Source organism: Episyrphus balteatus, chromosome 1, assembly GCF_945859705.1.
Source record: "Episyrphus balteatus chromosome 1, idEpiBalt1.1, whole genome shotgun sequence".
NCBI classification, from domain to species: Eukaryota; Metazoa; Arthropoda; class Insecta; order Diptera; family Syrphidae; genus Episyrphus; species Episyrphus balteatus.
In genome coordinates, this window is record NC_079134.1 from 104069642 (window position 1) to 104096746 (window position 27105).

At 33.0% G+C, this 27105-nt stretch overlaps 2 protein-coding genes across 2 annotated transcripts in view; both read left to right on the top strand.

Annotated features, from left to right (window-relative positions):
• The window catches only part of LOC129906322 (uncharacterized), a 123773-nt gene extending 107881 nt beyond the window's left edge, over positions 1–15892 (top strand). The window contains exon 2 of the mRNA XM_055982046.1: positions 10209–15892. Coding sequence (XP_055838021.1) covers positions 13498–14850 — 1353 coding nt within the window. The 5' untranslated portion in view covers positions 10209–13497 and the 3' untranslated portion in view covers positions 14851–15892. The remainder of the gene's footprint in view (positions 1–10208) is intronic.
• Positions 1–27105, top strand: part of LOC129906326 (deubiquitinase DESI2) — a 41144-nt gene that overhangs the window by 12632 nt on the left and 1407 nt on the right. The window lies entirely within an intron of this gene.

Here is a 27105-nt window from a genome sequence, read left to right on the forward strand (position 1 = left end):
TTTCGAGAATCAAGTTCCTAAGTGGAAAAAATGTTTCCAAATAATAAAAAAAAATCCTCTAATTTTTTCAGCTTTTTATTTTGACACTAGATGGCGCCCCAAGAAGGTTAAAGTTTTTAAAATATTTTCACGTATAGCAGCCCCAGAAATAGAAAAATTAATTAAATTAAGATGTGTGTATTCTAGTGTGTGAGGAGGGATAAAAGAAGTGCTTGTTGAAGAGAAATCTTCGAAGGCACTTTTAAAAATCAGCAAACATGTTAGATATTGTCTCTGGGATATGACTAGAAGAATTTTCACAAATCATACTAGCTGTTCAACCGTCAGATTTACGTATCTCCAAACTCTAAGTGTCTCATCACTTCTCGAAAGACTATATCTCAACCAGGCCTTATTTCTCTAATAGTCGGAGAGGCGACCGTCGAGTTACTTAGCTCATAAGGTTAGAGGTTAAAATTGGTGTCAAATGAAAGATAAGTTGATACTGAAAATAAAAAAATAGGGTTGCCACTTCTAAAATGGGAACTTCCATGTGGCAACCCTATTTGAAAGGAAAAATTGTCACATAACTAATACATTCATATCTTTGTTATTTGGCCAGATAATTTTTTTTTTTAAATGGCAAACCAAAGTCAAAATATTAAAAAAAAACAATAAAATAATAATGCAGACAAGTACTCGGCAACCCTGTCCAAATGCTAAAAAACGCAAAAATCACTTGTTTTTTGGCATTTGGATAAGGTTGCCGAGTACTTGTCTGGATTTGCGAGGTGGCACCCGACATTTTTTAGGTAGAAGAGAGTCTAAGCTAAACAGGATGTATTTTATAGCCTTTAACTCTATCAAATATTATACGGCCGCCGCTTGGGCTATAATTTTTGTAATGTTTTCGCGCTGTGGGATAGTATCGAAAAAACAATCAAATTTAAAAATATGTAATACATTCCAGTTAATTTCGAGCAGTAAATTAAATAAATTACAATTTTTAAAATCAAATTAAATATGTTTTTTACAAAAATTAATTAAGCCCCCCAATCAGCATATTTCGTTTGATCCATTACTTTTGGGACACCCTGTATACATTATAGATCATAAGTTCAGCGGCACCATTCCAAGTTGGGAAGATTAAAGGTCCCAATAATTATGATTTTGTCAGTTGGATTGATCTTTTCAAATATCGTCTCTAAGGAATTGTACAAATTTTTATAGATTTCGATGGTAGAGTGGGGTCGAATATAAGTTGCAACCACATAAATGTATCAAGAAGACATTTTTATTTTCACGCAGAGCACCTCAAGCGAGAACGCCAAAAAATAGGCAACAAGTGTACATAAAGTAGATGTTCTTACTCCAATCAATAAACCTCCACCAACAGCAGCTGAATCATTAAGTATGTGTCAATAAAAGACGAGTTCAATCATGTCTCATAAGATTTATATTTTTATAAACCTTGCTGGTTTTTGCCCTTAGTCCGTTGACATTTTGATAGTTAATTAGTAATTACTAATTACAATTATAATTGTTGTAGCTGCTTCAACGAGGATTTCGCATTGTCAGTTGCAGTCGAAAATTGTTGTACTGTGTCTTTGCGGATATGTTCTCAAATTCATGCATGATACCATTAGGCCAGAAAGACCAAGAATTTAGGATATAAATTTTATATTTTTTATTTATTATTAATTAACAAGTACTTAAAAGTAACCAGTTTATAAATAGTGTAAAGAGCCTAACTGCGAGGGCCATTGGCTCTGATTGTTTTACAATAAATTCAAATTTTAATATTTAGGTTTGATATGAGATTGTTTATAATTTCAATATTTGTATGATTTGGAGTAGTAAGTAGATCATATACATTATTGTTTTTTAAAATCTTTTTTTTAATTTTCTAAATTTAAAGTTACGTTGCAACAATTATGGTGCATATGGGCGGGTTTTGTTTGGTGAGGAGGTGTTCTTGTGTGACGGCTGTATGTCCAAGCCTAAGTCGAATATAGTTTTTGATTTTATATTTAGGTAGATCCGGGTATTGAGGATAAGCTTTGTCGCGGTTAATTTCCTTGTAGTGGTGGTGGTATTGGCTCCAATCATTCAGCTGCTTCTTTCTTAGAGATTTTTGTATGAAGTTGTTCATGTCTTTTTTTGTAAAAATGTTGAAGGAGTAAGCCTCTTTCGTTTAACTGGCAGCTCGATCTGCTTCTTCGTTACCGCATATGCCAGTATGGGCGGGAACCCACATTAGTTTGATTTTATTTTGCAGTTTGAAAAGCTGATTTCTTATTTCGTTTATTAGTTCTACATTGTTGTTGGGTTTATAGTATAGTAGGTATATAGACATACTGTAAGAGGAGATTATAGTTCTACTACGATGTTTAGCTGGTGTGATAATTGCTTGTAGAATACCAAAAGCTTCAGTTGTGAAAATGGATGTGAAACCCTGCAAAATGCCAATGCTCATTATTTGACCATTCTCTTGGGGTCTTAGAACCATCGGTGAAGAGGAAATTCCATCCTTTGCTACGGAGTTTCGATGCGATGCACGAAAAAAGAGCTCGGTAAATGATACGACTGGTGTCATTTTTATTATATTGAGCAGGAGCCGAGAAAATCACAAAAACGCCTTGTTCAAAATGGCGGCCAAACCACACATTTTTTGAACAAAAAAAAACTAGCCGACCCCGCCCTCGAAATTCGAGCGCCAATTTCTTTATTTTTTTTTTATTTGCAACAACTTTAAACACAATTATACTAAAATAGTTTCATTATTTTGTATAGTATTTGTTGTTATTTTCTTGCGATTAACTACACTTTTTGAAGACAAAATACACAGGTATATATAATATACCTACTTTTTGATATTTTCAAACCTGATTTAGTTATTGTTGAACTACGTTTTAACTGTGCTCAACTACGTAAAAAAAGTATCGAAAAAGAAAATGCAAAGTGTAATCGCCTTAATGCATTGTGTTTGCAACTTGCATTTTGCGATTCAATTCAACCTGTTTCATGTTCCATTCATTCAAATTCCATCATTCAATCATTCAACCTCCACCAACTTCACTCAAATTTGTCATTCACATCATTGTATACTTTTTAGGTTCTCGTCTTAGCTTAGCTTGTAGAAGTTTAAATTTCCGGAAGGGAGCGGGCGTTATTTATCGCACTTCAAGTTGGAATGATATTTGTGAAAATTTTAATGAATGCGTTCAGCTATTAATAAGAGATTAAAGATAGGTTCACATTTTTTTTTGGAAAAAACTACAAAACAAAAAAACTGTCACAAAATGAGTTTGAAATCTATCACTTGTTTACTTTTTGCAAAAAATGGCCGTTGTAGTTATACCTTTAAAGTCTTAACTACATTGGCTAAAAAGGTGAAAAAGTACAAAAGTGAAAATTTTCAAACGCATTTTTGTATGGTTTTTCGGGCTAGAAAATTAAAACAAAAAATGCGGAAAGCATAAAAACGATTAAAAAGTGAAAATTTTCAAACTCATTTTTTGACAGTTTTACTTACCTTAAAATCAAAAATAATGATGCAGAAAACTTATTTTTTGCTTTAATAAACAAAAACAAATAGCGCTAGAAAGAAATAAAAAAAAAATAATTTTTAGGTTATTGTAGATAAGGAACAAAAAAGATGTTTTTGTTAGTTTTCCCTGAACCTCATAAGAAAAACGCTTTGCAATGCGGCGATAAAATATTAGTGCCTTTTATGCAAAAATGTAAACGTCTAAAAGTGAAAACGTGGTAAAATGGTAAAGGAATTGTCAAAGCTATTACATGAAGCCTCAAGAGGCTTGACTCTTTTTTCAAATTTTCTTTTGATAACACAGGCGCACAAAAAAAAAATAAAAGTTCTGAAATTTTTTTGAGGATATCCCAGAAACCTGACGTGATAGGGTAAAAACGACTTCGAATCTGGATTCAGTGATCCAAAAACTATATGATTAACATATTCGCACATCCAGATCAGAGAAATTTTTTTTTTGTTTTCGTGAAATTTTATGAGGTTATCTCGAAAACCTGACGTGATGGAGCAAAACGGACTTCGGATTCGGTTTCAGCGACTCAAAAACTATATGAAAAATTTAGTCGCAATCCCAGGTCACAACTTTTATATTTTTTTGTGTGGCTGCCCTACTAACAATTTTGATTCTATAATGCTTTAAAGAAGCAACAATTGCATCTGTAAAGCTTTATAGAACCAAAATTGTTTGTCGGGTGTGTAATCATTCTGTGAGGCGCGTACTATTACACGATGCCTCTTGAGTCAAGGACTCAAATTTGACATTTATCTTTTGAATTAAAATTTGTTGTTGTTATATTGCACCAAGAAGCAAAAAGAAATGTGAGGGAATGTTGAAAAAAGAAAAAGTGAAAAAAGAAACGTCAAAAAAGAGTCTCGGACTCACGACCCACGCACTTTCATGCACTCATTATGTTTAAAAAAGAGTCGCGCCTCTTGAGGCTTCATGTAATTGCTGACAAATTCTTATGTTCTTTCAAGAGAGAAAAGAACGAAAATAGATTTCATTGGTATCAAAAGTGTTTACAAAAGATTAGTAATAGACTCGATTTTTATAGAATTCGATTTTAACAAAAATATTCATGGTAATAAAAAAAACATCTTACTTCTAAACTTAGATAACTAAAACAATGAAAGTTAACCATAGTTTACATGCGATCTTAAAACAACGCACCAATGTGAACACCAATTTTGAATGCTTTCATTCATTCATTCAGTCATGAATGACATTTCATTCCAGTCCATTCGAAGTTTTCCAACAGATATTTCCAGTTGTTTTTGTTTTGCTTTGTTGTTTTTTTTTTTTTACTAAAATATCGAATTTTATTTTAATCAATTTACCTATTTCCGTTAGTAAAAACTTTAAAAATGATGCATTCTGCACATCTAAGGAACATTTGCTATCGGTCGGTATATAATTTATGCCCCTTCGGTTTTTGTGGGCCGCGTAGTTTGTACCACAAATTTCGCGTTCGCCGTTTTATTATATGATGATGATGATGATATGTTTTTATGTTTGTCCCAATGTGCCTCATTAAATGAAATATCAAATTCAAATCCTTTCCAAAAATTCTAAGTTGACCTATTTTCAACTCCCTGTTTACTGTACTAAGGGCCATTTTCTTCACTATTGCTCAACTTGAAGCAAACTCGAGAGTTGGCAAACTTGAGAGTTGACTTCAACGCGAAGTTGAAACAAAAGTTGAACATTTTGTTTTCTTCACTTTTTTTTCTCAACTCTCGAGTTTAGAAAACAGAAGTTGGCAAACTTCCAGTTTGAAAAATATCCCTGGGATATTTGTGACAGATTATACAAATTATATCAGTTTCAAATATTTTTTTTTGTCAAAATGCCAAATTACTTTTAGTAATAAATTTAAATCGGTGTTAAGTATGCATTTTGCTGTTTTTTTTTTCCCCTAAAAATGAATTTCAAACAAATCGTTTTTTTTTTGTGTGTGTAAAAGTGTGTGTGTGTGCCTTCAAGAGCGATGTTGATGTGATGTAAAATAAAATCGACGAAAAATGTGTATGATATTTTTTTAACTTAATTCTCAATTTTTCCGTGAAAACAAGAATAAAAGTGTTTTTGCCACGATTTAGCATCAAAAATAAATTTGATACAAAAATTAAAACAAAAAATATGACATTTGACTGACAACTCTCAAGTTTGCTCCCTCAACTTCTACTATTTTCGGAAGTTGAGCAAACCAGAAGTTGACCAACTGGAGAGTTGAGAATCAAAAGTTGAAATTGTCAACTTTGAGTGAAGAAAAACAAAATCTCAAGTTGAGAATAAAAATCCTCAAGTTGAGTTCAACTTTTGGTGAAGAAAACGGCTCTAAATGTTCCTCAGCTCACAGTAGCTTATGCGCATAAAATAGATATAGAAAAACCTTTATTATTTTTTGCAGTGTCCATGTTTTTGCTTCATAGGCAAAACATATGAAATAAAATTGCACTCATCACGGCAGATGAGGCGTAGAATATTTTAAGAGGGGTATCATCACCATCACATAAACGGCTCAACGTTTGTAGTCCAGTGCATTTATGATGTTCATACAAAAAAAAGTTGTATAGCAGAGTTGTAGAGAATTTTAAGGTGAATAATCTTATCTCGGAAGGTTTTATCATAATTTTGATAAAAAGTGCTCAAAACTTTAAAATTGTCACTTTTTTCTGTTTTTTTTTTTTTACTTTGTTGGCTTGTAACTTTTTTAATATTCAGAATATCGAAAAAGTGTTCTTAATATAAAAGACGCGAAATTTAATTGCCTACGTTGTATATGTCTTGTATACACAACTTTTATGTAGGATAAATAGAAATCGAGATATTCAAAAAAAACTAAAATCCAAGATGGCGGCCGAAAGGTGAATTACGCGAGTGCGAAAAATCAGGGTAATGATATTCAGCCAATGCTCTATTAGCTCAGGGAAATTAGTCAAAATATGGGCATGAAATCGCATTTTTCGCGGGACAAAATTTTTTTCATGAAATGTGTTCGGGTGGTTGTCCTTATCATAAAAGTCAATTTGTTGGGACAATTGGAGGTTGGGAACAGCCGCCATCTTGGAAAAGAGATTGTTTTAGATAATGAAATAATTAAGTATGTCAGTCATGTTACTTATCTGGGTTTTAAAATAAATAGTAATCTTAGTTGTTGTAAGGCCATTTCTGACACTATCAGAAAAATTTATTGCGGGTTAAGATCTCTGAGATCTTCCTCTGACTTATTGTTACCTGGCATGAAAAAACATCTTATAAAATCGTTAATTATGCCTTACTTTACTTATAACTCTTTAGTTTATCCAATTTTAGATTGTGAGTGTAAGCGAAGATTAAATGTTGCTCTGAATGATTGTATTCGATTTATATACGGCATAGGTACCTAGGTATTCTAGTGTATCACATCTACGTCACATCCTATTTGGGATGAACCTTGACGAGTACCTGAAATTCAAAATAGTGTTGAAGCTTCATAATATCATCCACAATAGATGTCCTAACTATCTTAGTGAAAATTTAAATTTTGCCCAATCACAAAGAGGATTGAAACTAATCTTGCCGCGTTTCTCACACACCATAGCTGAACGTTCATTTTACGTGTCTGCAATTCGTTTGTGGAATGCACTCCCAAACGGATTGCAAAGCATTACCGAGCCTGCGTACTTTAAGGGGAAATTATTTTTGCACTACTCAAATTCAAATTAAACTATATTTTCTCTCTTAAATGAATTATTTTTGCTCTTTGAAAATTTACAAATTATTTAATTATAAATGTATATAAAATAGATATTTATTTTAATTTTTTATTTTTTATTTTTAACCTTTTGAATGTTAAGAAACTTTGTTTGTTAAATATGTATAGATGCTCCAAAAGATCCTTATCTTAATGCGTCATTGTAAACTAGATACTTATCGAATAAATGAAAATGAAATGAAAAATGTATCGTTTTTATTGAATAGCTCCATTGTTATTCATTTTAACAAAAAATGACAAAGGTAAGACTTATTAACAATAAAATTATCTAAGAAATGATATACAAAACAATTCCGTGAGTTGATTAAATAAAATTTTATAGTTGGTCAAAGTGCGGGTTTGTATCGCAAGGTTGGGACAAAATGACATTTTTTCATATATCTGACGAACTTTTGATTTGTTTGGATAATTCTTCAAGAATGAATTGTAGTACTTATAATTACCTATAAAATGAGCCCACAATGGTTATTGTCACCATCGTATTGTAGAAGTAATCTAACTCCATAAAATGGCTTTGTTTAAAATGTTTGTAAAAGACTAGGGTTTTGGCTTTACAAAAAGGTGTAACACGTTATTGTAAGTATAACCGTTGATTTTTAATAATTTTTTTTCCAAAATAAGTCAATTTTTTCTTAAATTGCCCCTCCCCGCTAAACGGGGGGGGGGGGGGACTAGACCCCCCCTCCCATACGATTTTTTTCTTGTCTCGACCTAACCTAAACGCTCTAGCTTTTTGGCACATTACTCCTGAATCACCCTGTATATAGTTCTATTGGTCACATCCTCAAGATTGGGGTGTTCAGATTTAGGAAAAATAATAGAGCATCAGCTTGTATATTTATAATTTCAAATAGTATAAATTTAGCCCATTCACATTAACTGGAAAACTTACGTTATTTAACCCCTCAAAAACCGTATAAAGCACAAAATTAGAGCTGTCAGACCTTTGAAATCGACATTAACACGCGTATGGCTGCAAAACTGCGTACTTATATTTTGGTTATACCTCTACTCCCAAAATTTTCTCGACCTACTAGCAAAAAAACAGCATTTTTCTTACTTTTGACTAGTACATGGAGATATTCGGAGTTAGATTACTTCTACAATACGATGGTGACAATAACGATTGTGGGCTCATTTTATAGGTAATTATAAGTACTACAATTCATTCATGAAGAATTATCCAAAGAAATCAAAAGTTCGTCAGATATATGAAAAAATGTCATTTTGTCCCAACCTTGCGATACAAACCCGCACTTTGACCAACTATAAAATTTTATTTAATCAACTCACGGAATTGTTTTGTATATCATTTCTTAGATAATTTTATTGTTAATAAGTCTTACCTTTGTCATTTTTTATTAAAATGAATAACAATGGAGCTATTCAATAAAAACGATACCAATCTCTTTTCCAAGATGGCGGCTGTTCCCAACCTCCAATTATCCCAACAAATTGACTTTTATGATAAGGACAACCACCCGAACACATTCCATGAAAAAAATTTTGTCCCGCGAAAAATGCGATCTAAATTACTAATTTCCCTGGGCTATATCGAATGAGCAAAAAAAAATTGGGGGTGGTACAAACTGCTGGGTCAAATTATAAATGCACTGGACTATTATAAATGTTTATAAATTGGTAGATAACTTTCGCATTTGTTAAGATAATTGAATAAAATAAATTTTATTATTTTATTATTTAGTTACTAAACAAGGCTTAAAATATTCGACCTTATAATTTCTAATTTTGAGCAATTGTAATTTAGAGAGTATAAAAAGCGGCAATTTTGATGGTTTTTTTGGTACCTAAAGTTCTCAATAGCATAGGTTTTTTTTTGAAAAAAATCTAGGTGGTAACATTTGAGTTGGGCTTTTTAATACTTTTTATTTACAGAAGTTACAGCTCTTCAAACATAGCAAAGTCAAGAAAAATGATATCAGTTCCGATTGATTTTTTTCTATAAAAAAAAATTTTTAGTTTTTCAAAATAGCTTATTCCGTAGTTTGATTTCTCAATCCAAAATAGAATTATGAAAAATAAAAATTTTAGTCTGAAGGTGTGTTTTTTTGGCATTTATATCCGTTGTAGGATTTCCAAAAAATCAACACTGAACAAAAATGTATATGCATGCACCAAGAGAAAGGAAAACGTATACTTACACCCCTCGTCAAAAACAAACAAAATATTTGTCAAACTTCACAAATTTGACGTTTAAAGGTTTGAATGTGAGTGCTTTTTTTTAAGAAGCATCCGGACGACCAATTGAAAACGATATAATGTCGTTTTCTTTACTCTAAATACTCTAAATTTTTACTCCTTTTTCTGGAGTGAAAGAACATAATGAGAGTAATTTTTTTTTTTGTAATTGTGTGTGTGACAAGGCAAAAATGGATAATTTCCTTGAAAAAAATAGTGATAACAGGCCTAGGGAAAAATTTTATGAATTGAAAAAAAAAAATTAATATTAATAACAAATGAAGCATAATAAGCGTTCGTTTGATAAGTCTGCTTCTACATGAAGACGCAAGGCGCAGAAATTACCTTTGAATTTCCTCTTGATTTTGTTTCGGTTTTCGCGCGCTTCTACACATAGTATTTTTTTGAAGACGCAAATTTGACAGCTATTTTCTTTGGTTTTATTTTGTTCTTGATGCACATAAGAACAAGGGAGAGAGAAAGATCGATTTCTCCTTTGCTCTTATGTGCATCTTGTGCGTCCACGTCTTCGTAGAAGCAAACTAAGTATTTTAATTCCAAAAAAAAACACCAAAATATACAAAAAACAACTCCAGTGGGTTCTATGTGCAACGAAAACTTTTGAATAAATTAAAAACGTTACTATACATGCAAATAATACACAACCGACGAAGCAGACTCCGCGATCGACGAAATAAAATAAAGCAGAACAGCAAAAAAAGAACAAGATCAAAGAGAAACGTCAAAAAGAGTCACAAAATTTTTTACCGGAGACTCACGGTAGAAAATCTTCCTTCCCTTTTTTCAAACTTTATTTCTCCCTTGCTCTTATGTGCGTCTCGCGCTTTGCGTCTTCGTGTAGAAGCGGACTTAGTTTTAATTTTGGTATATTTTTCATTATACTTCTGATCGTTTTTTTTCAGCCTAATTGACACACACCCTTATTTTGATAATTGTAAAACAAAAATATCCCATCATCGCAGAAAAAAAGTGGGATTTTGTTTTATCTGGCTCAGGATTTTTTTGTATTGATGAAGAACACTGGATGAAAAACTCTTTTATTCGGTTTTCAATTTCATTTTGGAAAAAGTGAAGAATTAACGAAAAAAATAGAAGAAATATATATGACAGAATATAATATAATAGTATTTAGGCCACAAACTAAAATATTCCTTTTAATATAGAATATAATGCAGTTCACCGCTCAGGAATCAGGATTGAAAAAAAAATAGAACAGACTGTTCTCTTGACAATTTTTCTTTTAATTACCGATTTTTAAAGTTATTTCAAAAATTGCCAAGTAAACAATCAAAATTTTATTGATACGAATTTGAACCCAAACTTTAGAACTTGGTACACTTTTACATCTCAATACTTTTTGTGCCAGCATAATTTCAACATAGGTGAACTTGGCTCTTTTTTTAACAGTAATGTTTTTGTTGTGATTTCACTTCTTTTTGCAAGGTATGGCTGTAGAATTGAAAATCTCTATATTTGATGAAAATTCAGTGAAAATGGGCGGTTGCCACGCCCCCTGGCTGAAATTCTCAAACTTTAAATTTTTTCCTTTGTATAAACTACCAGCTCTACCATTCTACCAAATTTCAGGATTCTACGATAATCAGAAGTGCTCTATAATATTTGATGAAAATTCAGCAGAAATGGGCGGATGCCACGCCCCCTGAATTGAAAATCTCAAATTTTCGATTTTTCCCTTTGTATACACCACAAGTCCTATCACCGTGTAAAATTTCAAGCTTCTACGTTAACGGGAAGTTCTCCATAATTTTGATGATCTGTCAGTGAGTGGGTGAGTGAGTGAGTGAGTCAGTCAGTCAGTTACGGTTTTTGCGATCTTTGAAGCCCTATATCTCAGAAACTACTCATCGTAAGAGGCTGAAATTTTGTGAGGAGTTTGGTTTTGACCAGCTCAACAAATGTAGCGAGTTTGAAATTTCTAGCATCTTTGGTGTGGAAGTTAGAGGGGGGTCGAAAATGGCCTGAGTTCTTTCCTGTAAATAAGGGTGTAGTGCCAAAGTTGCTAGAGAACTTGGCTGGGCACTACCGTGCCCCTTGATTAAAAGATTTAAAGGACTATTAGCACCGTAGTTTGATCTACTGTAAATGTTAGAAATTTGCAACTGCCTTTTTTCTCAAACTATACTGACTAGCAATGAAATTCAATCGACAAAGGATCGATGGAGCTGAAATCGATCCATTGATTATCCCCACAATAAAACAAAATTGTAGATACGCTCTGTGACTAGTTAGAGATGGAAGATTTATTAGTTTAATACGTTGAGCGTAAGGTGGCAAGTTAATTTGATTTGACCATGGTAGAAAACTTAAGCAAAATCTCATAAATCTTCTTTGAACGGACTCCAATCTATTTATATGAACCGCATAATATGGAGCCCATATAACGCAACCATATTCTAAAATGGATCTTACGAATGAGACATATAGAGTTTTCAAAACATAAGGAAAACAATCACATTTTTCTTGCGTGTAAAACACATTGTTTTACACTTGTCAATATTTAAAACTAAACCATTAATATTGCACCATTCCCAGAAACATTGAAGTTCTTTTTGTAAAATATCACAGTCTTCAACAGAGTTAATTGTACGAAAATTTTTTACATCATCGGCATATATAAGAGACATAGAATTAACTAGGACTGACGGAAGATCATTAATAAATAGTACAAATAATAACGGACCAAGATGGCTACCCTGAGGAACACCGGAGTTAACTGTAAAACATTTAGAACGTTCACTCTTAAAAACAACACTATATAACCTATCTTTTAGATATGAAGATATCCATAGCACAAATCTGTCGCTAAGACCTATTTTTTTAAGTTAACTTAACAATACATGGTGGCTAAGTTTGTCGAATGCTTTGCTAAAGTCAGTAAAAATACAGTCAACTTGTTGTTTTTTTTTTTCAAACGCGTCAATACAAAATGTAGTAAACTGTAACAAATTTGTTACAGTGGATTTCTTTTTAACAAAGCCATGTTGATTGTCACATAAAACGGAGGTACAATGAAAAGACAAATTATCACAAATAATAGATTCAAACATTTTAGGAATAGCAGATAGTTTAGCTATTGGTCTGTAATTTAAAACTAAGTTTTTTTTTACCTTTCTTGTGAGTAGGGTTAAGAAGTGCATTTTTCCAAAGGGTCGGAAATTTACAGTTTTTTAAAGATTGATTAAAGAGTATATATAACGGGTATGACATGTATATTGCACATTTTTTTAACATAAAAGCGGGAAAACCATCAGGACCGGGACTTAAACAATTATCTATTTTTTTAATGTACTCTATGATAGTTGCCTCAGAAATAGCAAAGTCAATTGAATTAAGATGTAAAAACTCATCAACAGTAGAAGTATAATAAGTATCACAAGAAGAAGAAGATGCATCAAAAGCAGATTTAAAATATTCGGCAAACATATTTGCTATGTCCTCTGGGTAATGACTTTCAACATTTTGGTAGCTCATATTAGTTGGGTGACCATCAGATTTTCTCTTAAGATTTACAAATTTCCAGAAATTTCGTGGATTAGATTTAAGATCATCTTCAGTTCTAAATATGAAGTCCGAATAAAGGAAATTAGAGTAGTTAATAAATTCATCTATCATATTCATTTTGAGCTTCATCACTCCAGGATCGATTTAACTTCACCCAAGCCTTGTTTCTTTTATTTTTAAGAGTTATAATATGTTGAACAAACCACGGTGGAGTATTACTTAAATGTCTAATTTTTCGTAACGGAATGGTTTCTAAGAAACAATCACGTCGTCGACTAGGTTTCATGCTGTACGCATCTCTGTCATTCTCGATTTTTTTCGTTTGTGCTTAGCTCTTATCAATAATATAACCCGTTTCTGTTAAAACAATAAACACATATCCTTCTCTTTCTTACACATCAAGCCCGTGGTTAATAAATCGTGTTGCTAGTGGTGTTCTACTAAAACCACATGGCCCGTGGGGCTTAAATGAAACACGGGAACCGATATGAAGGGCTTTCTGAAGTCTCCATATCGGAACCCAACCCCAAAAGAAATAGAAAAAACGAAAGCATTTTTGATGATTTCCCCAATCTCCCAAAAACAACAATTTCTAAAAATCCAAAGTTCATTACGGTCGCTTCTACAGATGTAGATAAACCTTTGACATCAATAAGCATTTTCGCGCTTCGCAAGGCCATAGACGCAATTAGTACACAATATGAGCAAGTATCCCAGCTAAGAGACGGTAAGCTTCTTATTTTGACCAAAAACCAAAAAATTGCGGACAAATTTATAGCCGTAAAAAATCTTCCTGATTTATGTTCAGTTTCAATAACGATGCATAATCAACTCAACATCTCTAAAGGTATTGTATACGCCCCTTGGCTCATTACTGTCCCCGAAACTGAAATAGTACTAGAAATGGGAGTGCAAAATGTGACTGAAGTCTACAAATTTACTAAAATATTTGATGGAAAACCCAAACCAACAGGGCTAATGCTCTTTACTTTTAATACTTACCAACCTCCTGAAACAGTAGTGATAGGTTGGACCAACGTAAAAGTCTCTGAGTATGTTCCAAACCCCATGCGGTGTAAGAACTGTCAAATTCTCGGACACACAAAGAAAAGATGCAATAACAATCCCATGTGCCACATTTGCAATTTGCCTCCACACATTGAAACAACATGCACAAGAACAATGTGTGCTAACTGCCTAGCGCCCCACCAATCTGACTCCAAAGACTGTCCAAAATTCATTCAAATGAAAGAAGTCCTCAAAATAAAAACTAAAAAAAAATGTAGCATGGCCGACGCAAAGCGTATATACAAAGAAAGAAATCCCTTAATGCCAAATCCCCCCAATCAGCAATTATTCGCTGATGTTGCAAATCTTCCAAATAATACAGTAGAACCCAAAAACAACACAATTCAACCAATTGAAACCAAAAACAACACAATCCAACCAACTGCAAACAAAAACTCAAACCCCATCTCCAAAGTATCTATACCTGTTTCTAATAATTACAAATCTATAAGCTCAGTAGCCAACAATCCTACGGAACTTTTAGAACAACAAAAATCACCCCCATCCATCTCATCCCTTCCAAAAAATAATGGAAGTAATATACAAACCACATCAAACGATATTCATATGAATACATATCCAAACTATAATAATTCACTTTCAACTACAAACCAATTTACACCTAACTCTTTCGATGTCACAAAAATCCCACCTTCATCATCCAACTCACCTATATCCGATGTTACAAAACAACTTATTCAAGTAAATGATTATTTTATTCAAAACTCCGATATGGAAGATGATTCCATATAAAAACAATAATTATGCACCAACCTCTGACTCTGCTGTTTTGATGTCGAATCAATCATGCTCCTTGGGGAGCATGGGTGCTTCGACATCGGGGCAACAGAGTCTAAGAACAGACCACCGCAATAACAACAACCCAAACCTTTCACTAACTAAAAATTATTTTAAGACTCTTCAATGGAATATAAACGGTTATATTCACAATTACGATGAGTTAAATTTATTAATTAAAGAAAGATCGCCTTGTGCCATATCTCTGCAGGAGACACATTGTGCGTTTCAATCTTCCCCTATTATTCCTAAGGCATATTTAGGGTATTTTCACAATTTTGCTTCAAATCTTTCGTCCAAACAAGGTATAGCCCTTTTAATTAAAAAAAATATTCCCCACACACAAATAATTATAAATTCAAACATCTTAACTTTAGCTATAGAAGTAAATTTATCTATCAAATTTACAATAATTAGTATTTACATTTTGCCCCAACAAACATTCACTCGTGCAGATCTTGAAAATATCGTAAATCAAGTGCATACTCCTATACTATTCTGTGGTGATGTAAATTCTTGGATTATTAAATTCTGATCTTATGGTTTTGAACAACGGTTCACCAACACATTTTTCGACCCATAGTTCTCTGACGCATATCGACATAACATGCTGCTCTTCTATACTCTACCCATTAACATCTTGGCGGACATTAGAAGATCTGCATAATAGTGATCATTTTCCCATTATGATAAGTATTCTTACTAGCACAAACAAATCAGAGTTCACATCTAGTCCCAAATTTAAAACAGACTTAGCCGATTGGAAACATTACCAATCAATCGTTACCAAATATCTGTCAGATAAAGAAACATCTTCAAATACAAATAAAGAAGCAGCTTTAATACAAAAATCCATCCGTGTCGCAACCAATCTTTCTATTCCCCAAACCGCACCCAACTTTACATCTAGAGTTGTACCTTGGTGGAGCTCCACCCTTAAGATTCTAAGAGACCAAAAAATGAAAGCTTGGAGAAATTTTAAAAAACATCCAACGCAAGTTAAGGGGGGGTTTCCATAGCATTTTAATTCAAGACGGTTGACTAATTGTTGTATAACTTTTGCAGTTTATAAGATAATCTTATGAAACGTACTTTTTTGAAAAGGTAATAAACGTACAAATATTTTTGCATCATTTAAATTTTAGAAACATTTCTTGTGCGATTTTTATAAGGGTCGAAAATGATTTTTTTCCTGCAAATTTAGATTGAATCAGAATTTTGGTTGGGGCACCGTTGTTTATAAACTTTTTATTTATTTTTTTTTTGTTTTATAATGATCAAATGTGTTTTCATGCAGTACGCGAAACAGATTTTTTTTTTTTTTTTTTTTTATTAGAAAAAAAGCTTCGTTAATTTGTTGTAATTTCATGTTTTTTTACTCACTCTTCTTAGAATAACTTTACCGTTTATTAGTGTTTTTAGATGAAACAAAAAGAAAACAATAAAGGGAAATTAGGAGAATCCAATAAAATTTCTAAAATTTAATTTGAAGTTAGTTTGAACGGTTAATTTGAAGGAAAGGTGTCAAAATGCACTTTTTTAGCATTTTGGTCGTGGGGCAAAGCGTGATTATTTTTTAAAATGTTTTTGTATTTTTTAATGAGAAGTTAATAAAGTTGTTCATGCAACCCGTTTGCCAAAAAAAAAATTTTTTTTTTATTTACACACTAAAAATTTGATTTTAATAAACCAATATTTGCATTCTGTTTTTGAGGAAGGGGCAGTCAAAGCATCCACAATTTATTTTTATTATTTTTTTTCATTATATTTCAAATCAGTTTCAAAAAAAAAATATATATTTTTGCTCACAGTATTTTTAATATAAATTGTTGAAAAAGTGTCTATTTTAGCTTTTTTACTTTGAAAATTCCATTGATCACGCACACATGCAAATTTAGTTCAAAAGAATGCCACGCATAAGCTGGCGCTGATGAACTCTTTTTTTCTGTTCTTTTCGATTTATTGAAAAAAAACTTGCTCTTGCACTCTCATTTTCTCGTTATATTTTGTTTTTGTTTTTTGTGTTTACATAATATGTACTTTTTTTTTTTTGTTTCCTATTTCCTCACTCAGGCAGGCAGAAATCATTCATGAAATTATGAAGATGCTGCAGAGAGTAGGTAGATAGTAGATATTTTTTGCAAGATCATTATCTTTTGTTTTCAAAAAGGGTTGTTTTGTTCTTGTTGACTCTTGGGTTTTTTCTAACAATTCATTTCGTGTTTATAATATCGCACCCGCGGTTGCGAGTTGACACTTTTGGGGTTTTTTTTTTTTGGTGTCAGCGAAATTCTTTGCATTGTGTAATATTCACATCGCTCGTGCGGGGATATAGGTAAAGGATTAGATATGTGGTATGCATTTGTTTGTGTGTAAAAATGTGTATTGACATTTGACATGTGCTTGTGCACAATGATTGATTTCTATATTTAGGTTGATTTCTGGGTTGTATCGTTTATTATACTACACTCGCGCGTGCGTGCGGGGTTATATAATATAAATATATCGTTTTGTTTTTCATAGTCTTTGTTTATATGTTGCGGATTCGGTTTTTTTTTGTAGGTTTGTAGGTATAATAGTTATATTTTCGCGGGGGAATGTGTAAAGGGTTATATAAGTGTATTTGTGGTTAGAATGCACCTGATGGTATTTATAGAAATAGTTTTGAATAGGTGAAGATGCTCAGTATGTTTCCTTAGCAAAAACAAAGTTTTTAAAATTACACCTACTGAGGAAACAAGCAAAAAAGTAGCTAATGCCTATCTGAATTTATAAATAAAATATCAGTTTGAAAAAATAGATCATTTTTTTTTTCAAAGTGTTGAGCTTGAAAATTATTTTTGAAAACTTCCCTAAACTTTGATTACATAGTTGAAAAATTAATTTCAAGGTTTAAAAAAAAGTAACTTATAAGTTACACTGGTCAACAAGCTTTTTGCCACAAGAACCAAAATATACTTTTCTATATGTTTTTGATATGCTGAACTCGAATCTGAAGTCAGAAAATGTTTATTGGCCTCCGTTTTTGAAATATTACCGTTAGAAAATACCGAAAAACGTCATTTTGGCTGTTTTCGAGGTTATGTTTTTTATGTGGGGTAGTTCCTTATGAAAAAATTTGTAACGGTTCCTATAAGAACTGGTTTTATTCTTTCAAAAAATGTTTAAATCTTTCCGATATCTTTTTTACTTCCCGAGATATTTAAAATTTAAGGAGTGGTCTTTGACTCAGAAATAGCACTGGCCAAACAAATTAAACTTTTTTTGCCACAAGAACCAAAATATACTTTTTTAAAGGTTTTTGAGTTGCTGAACTCGAATGCGCAATCAGAAAAATGCTATTGGCAACAAATTTGTTTATAATGAATTACCCCACATAAAAACAGAAGCTAGAAAAGAGCCAAAATGACGTTTTTCAGCATTTTATATCTCAAAAACGGAGGCCAATCAAATTTTTTTTGACTTCAGATTCGAGTTCAGCATATCAAAAACCTATAGAAAAGTATATCTTGGTTCTTGTGGCAAAAAAAAAGTTCAATTTTGTTGACCAGTGTTATTAATGCTGCCTTATTTTTGTTTCCTAATAATGTAGGTATAGGTAAATAAAAAACAAAATCGATTCAACTGAGTTCATTGCATTGGTGACTCTAAAAAAATCTTTATTAAAAAGGTGTTGAAAGTAAATTGGATTGATATCGAGTCCATCCTCAAACAACATATAGATAAGAACCTAAACATTCTATATATTGTAAGTAAATACATTTCCATGTCAGCCGGCACGCGCGTGTGCGAGATAAAAAATTGCTCAACGAAGAACAACTGAAAAGTGAGCAAGAACCTGAAAACCAATCCTTCTGCGCATCTACTCATATTTTTATACAAACTACACAAAGGATACTGTCAAGTATATTATATCAATGCACCCATATAACACATCCTCTACCTGCTTCTCCGCTGAACAACTATAATTATTATTATAATGCAAAAAATTTCTCTGATACACAAAAAACTCAAATGCCATCCACAACAGCAACATGGAAACAAGTTTTCATTTCAAAAATAAATAGGTATACACTCCAGAAATCTTTCATGAAAATATTGAATTTCAAACCAGTTTTCGTCCACAAACACCATATCCATATAAAGATCTATGTAGTATACCTACATCCATTTGCATGTCACCCCGCACGCGTGAGTGCGATGGCGATCTCACAAAGAGACAATGAATGAAAACCATAACCAACATCCTGAGAGTAAAAAACCAGAGAATTCGATGGCGAGAGAGCGAAACACATTCACTAATACACACAAATGCTTTTACATGAGATTTGACTTTGCTGAAAAAGGGAACCCAGTCTTAACTGTATCGAATATAAAAGAACTAATGCTCTATTTCGTAGAGAAATGAAAATTAGTAAAGCTAAAAGCCTAACAACGTTCACCTCTTCCATCAATCCTAATTCTCCAACAGCAAAAATTTGGAATAATATACGGTCCCTCACGGGCAGTTTTATTCCTCGGACAATAAGAGCTATAGAAACTCCAAGTGGTACATTTTCCTCAGCCTTAGATATCGGTGACTACTTCGCTAATTCATGGTCTAATCTTTCGAAAGACAGTGCCTTTTCAGAATCATTTAAGGAAGAGAAAGCCATCAGCCTTCTCTCCTCTAGTCCTCAAACCTGTGGAAACATGGAAGCAAAACAAATAGAAAACTTAATTTCATACATAGAACTCGAAAGTTGCCTAAAAGGTTTGAAAGGTAAAACTCCATGTCGAGACCGAATTTCTTACCCGATGATTAAAAATCTCCCTGAAATCGTGAAATATAGACTCCTTAGATTATATAACGACGTTTTTACCACCGGAGTTATCCCCCAATACTGGAAATCAGCCAACATAATTCCTCTGCCAAAACCTAACAAACCAATTAATTCTTTAGAAGGCTATCGGCCGATATCGCTTATTCCCTGCATGTCCAAAGTTATTGAAAAAATTGTTGCAAAACGCCTTCTCTGGTTTATGGAGACCAAAAAGGTAGTCAGTATTAACCAAGTAGCATTTAAACCCAAGAGAGGTTGCTCAGACGCCCTACTGCATGTTGATCATTATATATCTAAAGCCTTGTCTTCTCGTAACCACGTAACTATACTATCATTAGATTTCGAAAAAGCATTCGATCGTATCGGTGTACATTTAATTTTAAATAATTTGATTAAATGGGGCATTGGTCCTAAAATATACAAATTTGTTAAATCTTTTTTGTCTAACAGAAAAATATCAGTCAAAGTAAACAACATTTTTTCATCTACTCGTTCACTAGATAATGGCATTCCGCAAGGATCGCCCTTATCTGTGGTGCTTTTCTTAATTGCTTTTAACGATATAAGTATTATAATTGAAAAATATAACCTCCTGGATCACTGCATTTACGCTGATGACATTTACATCATGTGTAAAGTCAGTGATCTTGAACAAGCAAAAAATCTTTTTTCACATTTAATTAAAAACATACTAGAATGGTGTAAATATTCAGGTGCTAAATTGTCTCTTAATAAATGTAAGGCCTTGCATGTGTGCCGAAAAATTAGCTGTCCTCAACTTAATCTTAGTATAAACAATGTCAATATAGAAAATGTACAAAACTTAAATATTTTAGGATTAGAATTTAATAATAAGTATAATTGGAAAAACCATGTTGTAAATGTAAAAAAGAGCCTAGCTGCAAGATCTAATATAATTAGTTATTTATCAAATAGGAAATTAAATGTTCATGTAAATACATTATGTAACATCACTAAATCTCTAGTCCTAAGCAAAATAGATTATGGCCTTTGCATTTATGGTAAATGTCCTATATCAACTCTAAATCTGCTCAAATCAACTTACCATCAAGCAGCAAGAAAAAGTATTAATGCTTACCGCACAACCAGAATAATCAACATCATGGCAGAGGCCGGATACTTATTGAAAACTGGAATTTTAAATGAATATGCATCAATTTTCACTGCCGAATCAGTAGCTATCCTTGAAGCTGCCAAAACAATGCTTCATATAAAGACAAAAACGATAATTTGTTCTGATAGCTTGTCCGTAATAAATGCAGTAGTCAACCCTAACCACAACACCAATCTTATCAACAATATAAGAGATCTTCTTATAAAGAACCCTGTTCTGTCTCCAATAAAATGAAACACAAGCTTACTCTTTGACTTCAGTTTTATTAATCTCTAAATATAATACAGTTGGTGAACTATTTCGGTTATTCTGTTAGGCATATAAGATCGGATGATAAGCGGGAATTCAGTTATTCTTTAACATACAGTGAACAGAGTTAATGATCATTAATATCAATTAGTTTGTACACTTCTCATCCGAGCTTATTAACAATTCATAATAATATTAATTATATACTACACTCTCCCCACTAGTATATTTTGATTAACAATACAATACTCAATAAGATAATATGTAGCATAACATTATTTATAATAATAAGATTTTGGTCTCTTAACATTTCTTATGCCTTTACTTTGAGCTATTGGCAATGATTTATTAAGAACTTCTTCTTTTTCTTCCTTTATTGGATTATGTACTAATTCATCATTTTTACAAATTGGATCACAATCAGCTTTTAATTTTCCTAAATGAGTATCAGAAGCATTTTGTAAATTCAACATGTTATCACCACTATAACTTGTTAAGGAAACATCAGAGCCAGAAGATTTCTTCCTTAGCTGATTTTGATGAACATATCTAATTTTCGTGTTCAATTCAACTAAATATGTTAATTTACTTATAACTTTTTTGACTACTGCTGGTACCCATTTCACAAAATGTTTTAATTCTGATCTATACATAACCTCTTCTCCCACTGAAAATTTATGACAATTATCATTTTCATTTTTAAAAACAACGCTACTGGTTTTAATTTGATTGTTTACTTTAATATTTTTCAAATTATTCGGTTCTGACTTTTTAATTTTTGGATTAACATAATCTAACTTATGCAAAGGTTTATATGAAAAAATCAACTCTGAAGGTGTCTTGCTGGTAACCGTAGATGGGGTGTTATTGTACACCATTAAAAATTCAAAAATAAAAGCGTTTAAGTCAGAACTAGACTGTTTTTCAAGCAACATCTTTTGTAAAGCAGATTTTGTAGTTTGAACTCCACGTTCTGCGAGCCCATTGCTTTGACTATGATATGGGGGAGTCGGTTTGTAATCAATTTTATTAGCTTTACAATATTGTTTGAATAGATGAGCGCTAAATGGGGGACCATTGTCTGTTACAATACAACAAGGGTATCCAAAAATAACAAAAACTTCTTTTAAAACATTAAGTAATGACATTAATGTTGTAGATTTCATTTCCTTTACTATGAAAAACTTACTAAACGCATCCACTAATATTAAACAAGTTTTTCCCTTTAAATGAAAAAAATCAAGATGAATGCGATGGAATGCCTGATGAACGATAGGCCATATGGTGTCACATTTTTCAGTAGGCACATTTTGAGTTGCCTGACAAATTTTACAATCCCTTGCAAACCCTTCGATTGCTTTGTCTATACCTACCCACCACACATATGATCTTGCAAGCATCTTCATACGCACCATGCCAGTATGACCCTCATGCAGCACATTTAAAACTTTACACCGTAAACTTTCCGGAATAACCAGACGATGATGATAAAAAACACACTCATCATCTATGCACAACGCATTTTTGTTCAAAAAGTATGAACGAAACTCGGGATTAATGTTTTTTGGCCAACCAGTGCTCAAGTATTTAAAAATTGAGTTCAAAGTTTCGTCAGCTTTTGTTTCTTTTTTAACTAATTCAAAATCAACTAACTGGTCTGATCCAAAAAAGTTTATTGGTATATGTTCTACACCTGACTCAGCATTAATTGGATGCCTGGATAAAAAATCCACGTGCGCCATATTTGCACCTCTCTTATAAATAACTTTATATTGGTATTGCGATAGGATTATCGACCAACGCTGAAGTCTTGCGAAAGCTACAGCAGAATTACTCTTTGTTGGACTGAATATCTCTTTAATTGCCATGTTATCAGTACACAACGTAAATCGATGACCGTATATAAATGTGTGAAACTTATTAATGGCAAAAATAACAGCTAATCCCTCTCTATGGAGCTGAGAATAATTTTGCTCCGACGGGCTCAATGTGCATGAAGCATAGAAAACGGGTTTCTCAGCTCCGTCCACAACATGAGCTAAGATCGCACCAACGCCAACTGGACTTGCATCTGTTGAAAGAATTATTTCTTTTTGTGGGTCATATAACTCTAGCACTCTAGTATTCACTAAGAGTTGTTTACATTTTTGGAATGCCTTCTCACATTTTGATGACCATGTAAACGCTTCACCTTTCTTTTTTAAATTGTTTAAAACAAAACATTCCGTCGAAATGTTAGGCAAAAACTGGTGATAAAAATTAAGCAACCCTAGAAATGATTCCAATTGTTGTAAATTTGTTGGCGGTGGAGCTTCTAATATTGCCCTGACTTTTTCTTTCTGCGGACTTAACCCCCCTTCAGATAATGTATGGCCGAGAAAATCTACAGATTCTTGTAAAAACTTGCATTTTTGTAAATTTATACGTACATTGTGCTTTGACAGACGTTTAAGAACTTCAAAAAGTTGTTGTTTACATTCCATTAGATTAACACCACCAATAATGATGTCATCAATGTAACACAACACTTTTGAAAGACCCAACAGAATTCGGTCCATAACGGATTGAAAAATACCGGGAGCACTACTCACTCCAAACACTAAACGATTAAAAACATAGAGACCATTAAACGTGTTTATAACTAGAATCTTTCTTGATTCTTCATTCACTGACAACTGCATGTATGCACCTTTAAGATCAATAACACAAAAATATTTGCATCCTGAAATTTGAGCAAAAATTTCCTGCAATTTTTTTAATGGGTAATACATTGTCTCTATGCACTTATTAATTGTGACTTTACAGTCCACACAGATCCGAATCGAGTCATCTTTTTTAGGAACTATAACGATAGGACTGGCCCAACGACTGACGCTAATTTTTTCTAAAATACCTTCTTCAACCAGACGGTTCAACTCTTCGTTGACTTTATCTCTCAACTTAAACGGTACACTATACGGGGCATGAAAAATTGGCACAACATCTGGTTTCAAAACAATATCAGCTTCAAACCCGACTATCGGAGAATTTAATGTGGTTTCAACTATATTTGGGAATCTACTTTTGATTTCACTTACGATTTCATCCTTCGACGTAACACTGAAAACATCTTGTTCGACTTTAAACGCGTCCCTCCACTTGGGAAATATGGCATCAATCCATGGACGACCCATTAAACTTATCTTTGGACGACTTCCTCTTACAACAACAATTGAAAGACCAACTATGTTACCAGCAAAACTTACTTCACAGTCCATTGTTCCAAGCTCATCTAGTTCCCCACCTGTAACTGATACTAAATTAGACTTATTTTTAACTAATGTATAATCTGCGAAACATAACTTATATTGGTCTTCCGACATTACTGATGACGTTGCCCCAGTGTCGATCTCCATCAGAACTGGTTTCCCATTGATGACGACATCGCAAAGTTCAGACTGGTTTATTGAGCTCCCATCTCCAATAACATGGACCGTTGATTTTTTATTGGGACACATGCGTGAAATGTGACCCTTTCGGTTGCACAGAAAACATTCCCAGTTGACTGCTGGGCAATCTTTATGTGCCGCTCGTCCACAACGGTGACATTGACTTTGCTGACGATTTGACTTTGACTGATTATTTGACTTTGGCTGATGATTACTTTGTGCACCTGCACGATGGTAATTGGACTTTGGACTGTACGATGACTTGTTCAATGCTTGATTTTGACTTTTAGACTGACTTGATGGATAAACAGCATTGGTGGTTCTTGACACTTGTACTGAACTTGATGCTCTTTCTGACGACTCGATAGTGAGGGCTTTTTCACAATACTGGTCGAAGGTTAGGTTATCGTTTTCGAGTAAGGCTTGTTGAATCTTCTCGTGTTTCAATCCCACAATGAAACGATCGGACAATTGTTCATCCAGGATTTTCAATTTATAAATTCCAATTTTGGAATCGACTGAAGACGAAAAACTTGCCTGTGACGGTGAGCTAATAGAAGCCGTGGTGGTGGTGGTGGTGGTGGTGGCTGTAGTGGTTGTACCAGCGATGGTAGTACTCGTGGTGGACGGCACCATTGGCGTGGAAAAAATGGGCAGCGTGGACATTACTCGGTTATAATCTTGATTGACATCCATGAAATCTCCAAAGCAACAATCCTGTGCTGATGCTTTGAGCCTCAAGATATATTCGCTTATGGACTCACCATGCTGCTGAACGACATTATGGAACTTGAATCTTTCAGAGCGCTTATTTGGCTTTGGTGCGAACTGAGTGCGAAACAGAGTTATATTCTGTTGAAAAGATTTTTCGCATGGTGATACCGGATAAGTCCACTTTGCCAGCAATTCGTACATCGATTTACCCATAATTCCAATAAAAAGACTATTTTTATCACTTTCTGCGATATTGTTCAATGAAAAAAAATTATTTAATCGATTTTCGTAGTCTCTAAAACTATCACCATGTTCATATGGCTCCACATTTCCAATTAACTTCATTTTAATTAGTTTTTTCTTAAATTCACACGCGGGTTTTCACTAACCCTTTTTCATGTACTTTTACTTTTAACAAAGATTTTAATTTTTTAATTCCTCGTCGCCAAAATGTTCTGTCTCCAATAAAATGAAACACAAGCTTACTCTTTGACTTCAGTTTTATTAATCTCTAAATATAATACAGTTGGTGAACTATTTCGGTTATTCTATGTTAGGCATATAAGATCGGATGATAAGCGGGAATTCAGTTATTCTTTAACATACAGTGAACAGAGTTAATGATCATTAATATCAATTAGTTTGTACACTTCTCATCCGAGCTTATTAACAATTCATAATAATATTAATTATATACTACAAACCCAAACAAATTAAAGCTAATGTGGGTACCTGCTCATATTGGGATACCAGGGAACGAATATGCAGATGAAGCGGCAAAACTATGCTATAAAAACCCAGTTTTTGTCTTTGATGTATTTTCAAAAATGGAACTTCAAAGAAAAATAACACACACACTCAAAACTAACAAGTTCTTAAATTGGCAAAGTCAAAATACACACTACTCGAAAATCAACACTGACTGCAACGCTCCTATGTATCCAGATTCAATTTCCAGCAAATATATATCAAATTTTATTCGACTTCGCTTGGGACATAGCATTCTTACACACCAGCATATTTTAAGAAAAGAAAATCCACCATTATGCCCAACCTGCAACAACGCCATCAACATCTCACACCTAATCGGCCTCTCATCATGTACAGAATCAAAACAAATCAACAATATCCTAAAAAATAATCAATCCATATACTCATTTTTAAATACCATAAGCATTGAAAACATAACAATTATTAATAATTATCTTCATACAAACAATATAATTTTATAGTATATATATTACTTTCGAGTGGAAAGCTCCTGTAGCTAGTGCTCTTTCTTTTTTAACATTAAATTTGTAATTTCTTGTTAATAAATAATAATAATAATAATAATAATAATAATAATAATAATAATAATAAGAAACAATCAAACAAGATTTTATAAAAACGAAAGACCATTTCATAAAGACTACCATTAAAAAACAAGATATTCCAGTTAATGTCATTCAGTAATTGGAAATTACGAAAAAAAAACATCTATACCAAATTTCAAGAAAATCCGTTCACCCGTTTAGGCTGTAGCTACTTGTACAGATGGACGCATGAACGCACCGACGCGTCGGACGTCATGACGAAACCCACTTTTTTGGACTTTTCTATTATTGTAATCTTAGTTTTGATTAAAACCTCGAAATTTTTTTTTGACACGAAACCAATACTTGCCCTATTGAGCAAGTAAAAAACGGACCTAGGAAATTACGCAAAAATCATCTGTACCAAGTTTGAAGCAAATCCATCTATCCGTTTAGGCCCTATCCCGATGTACAGATGGACGCACAGACCGACAGACGGCATGCATGATCTTCTCCATCTTCTCAATGTTGGTTTTTATTAAAATCTCGAGTTTTTTTCTAGACGA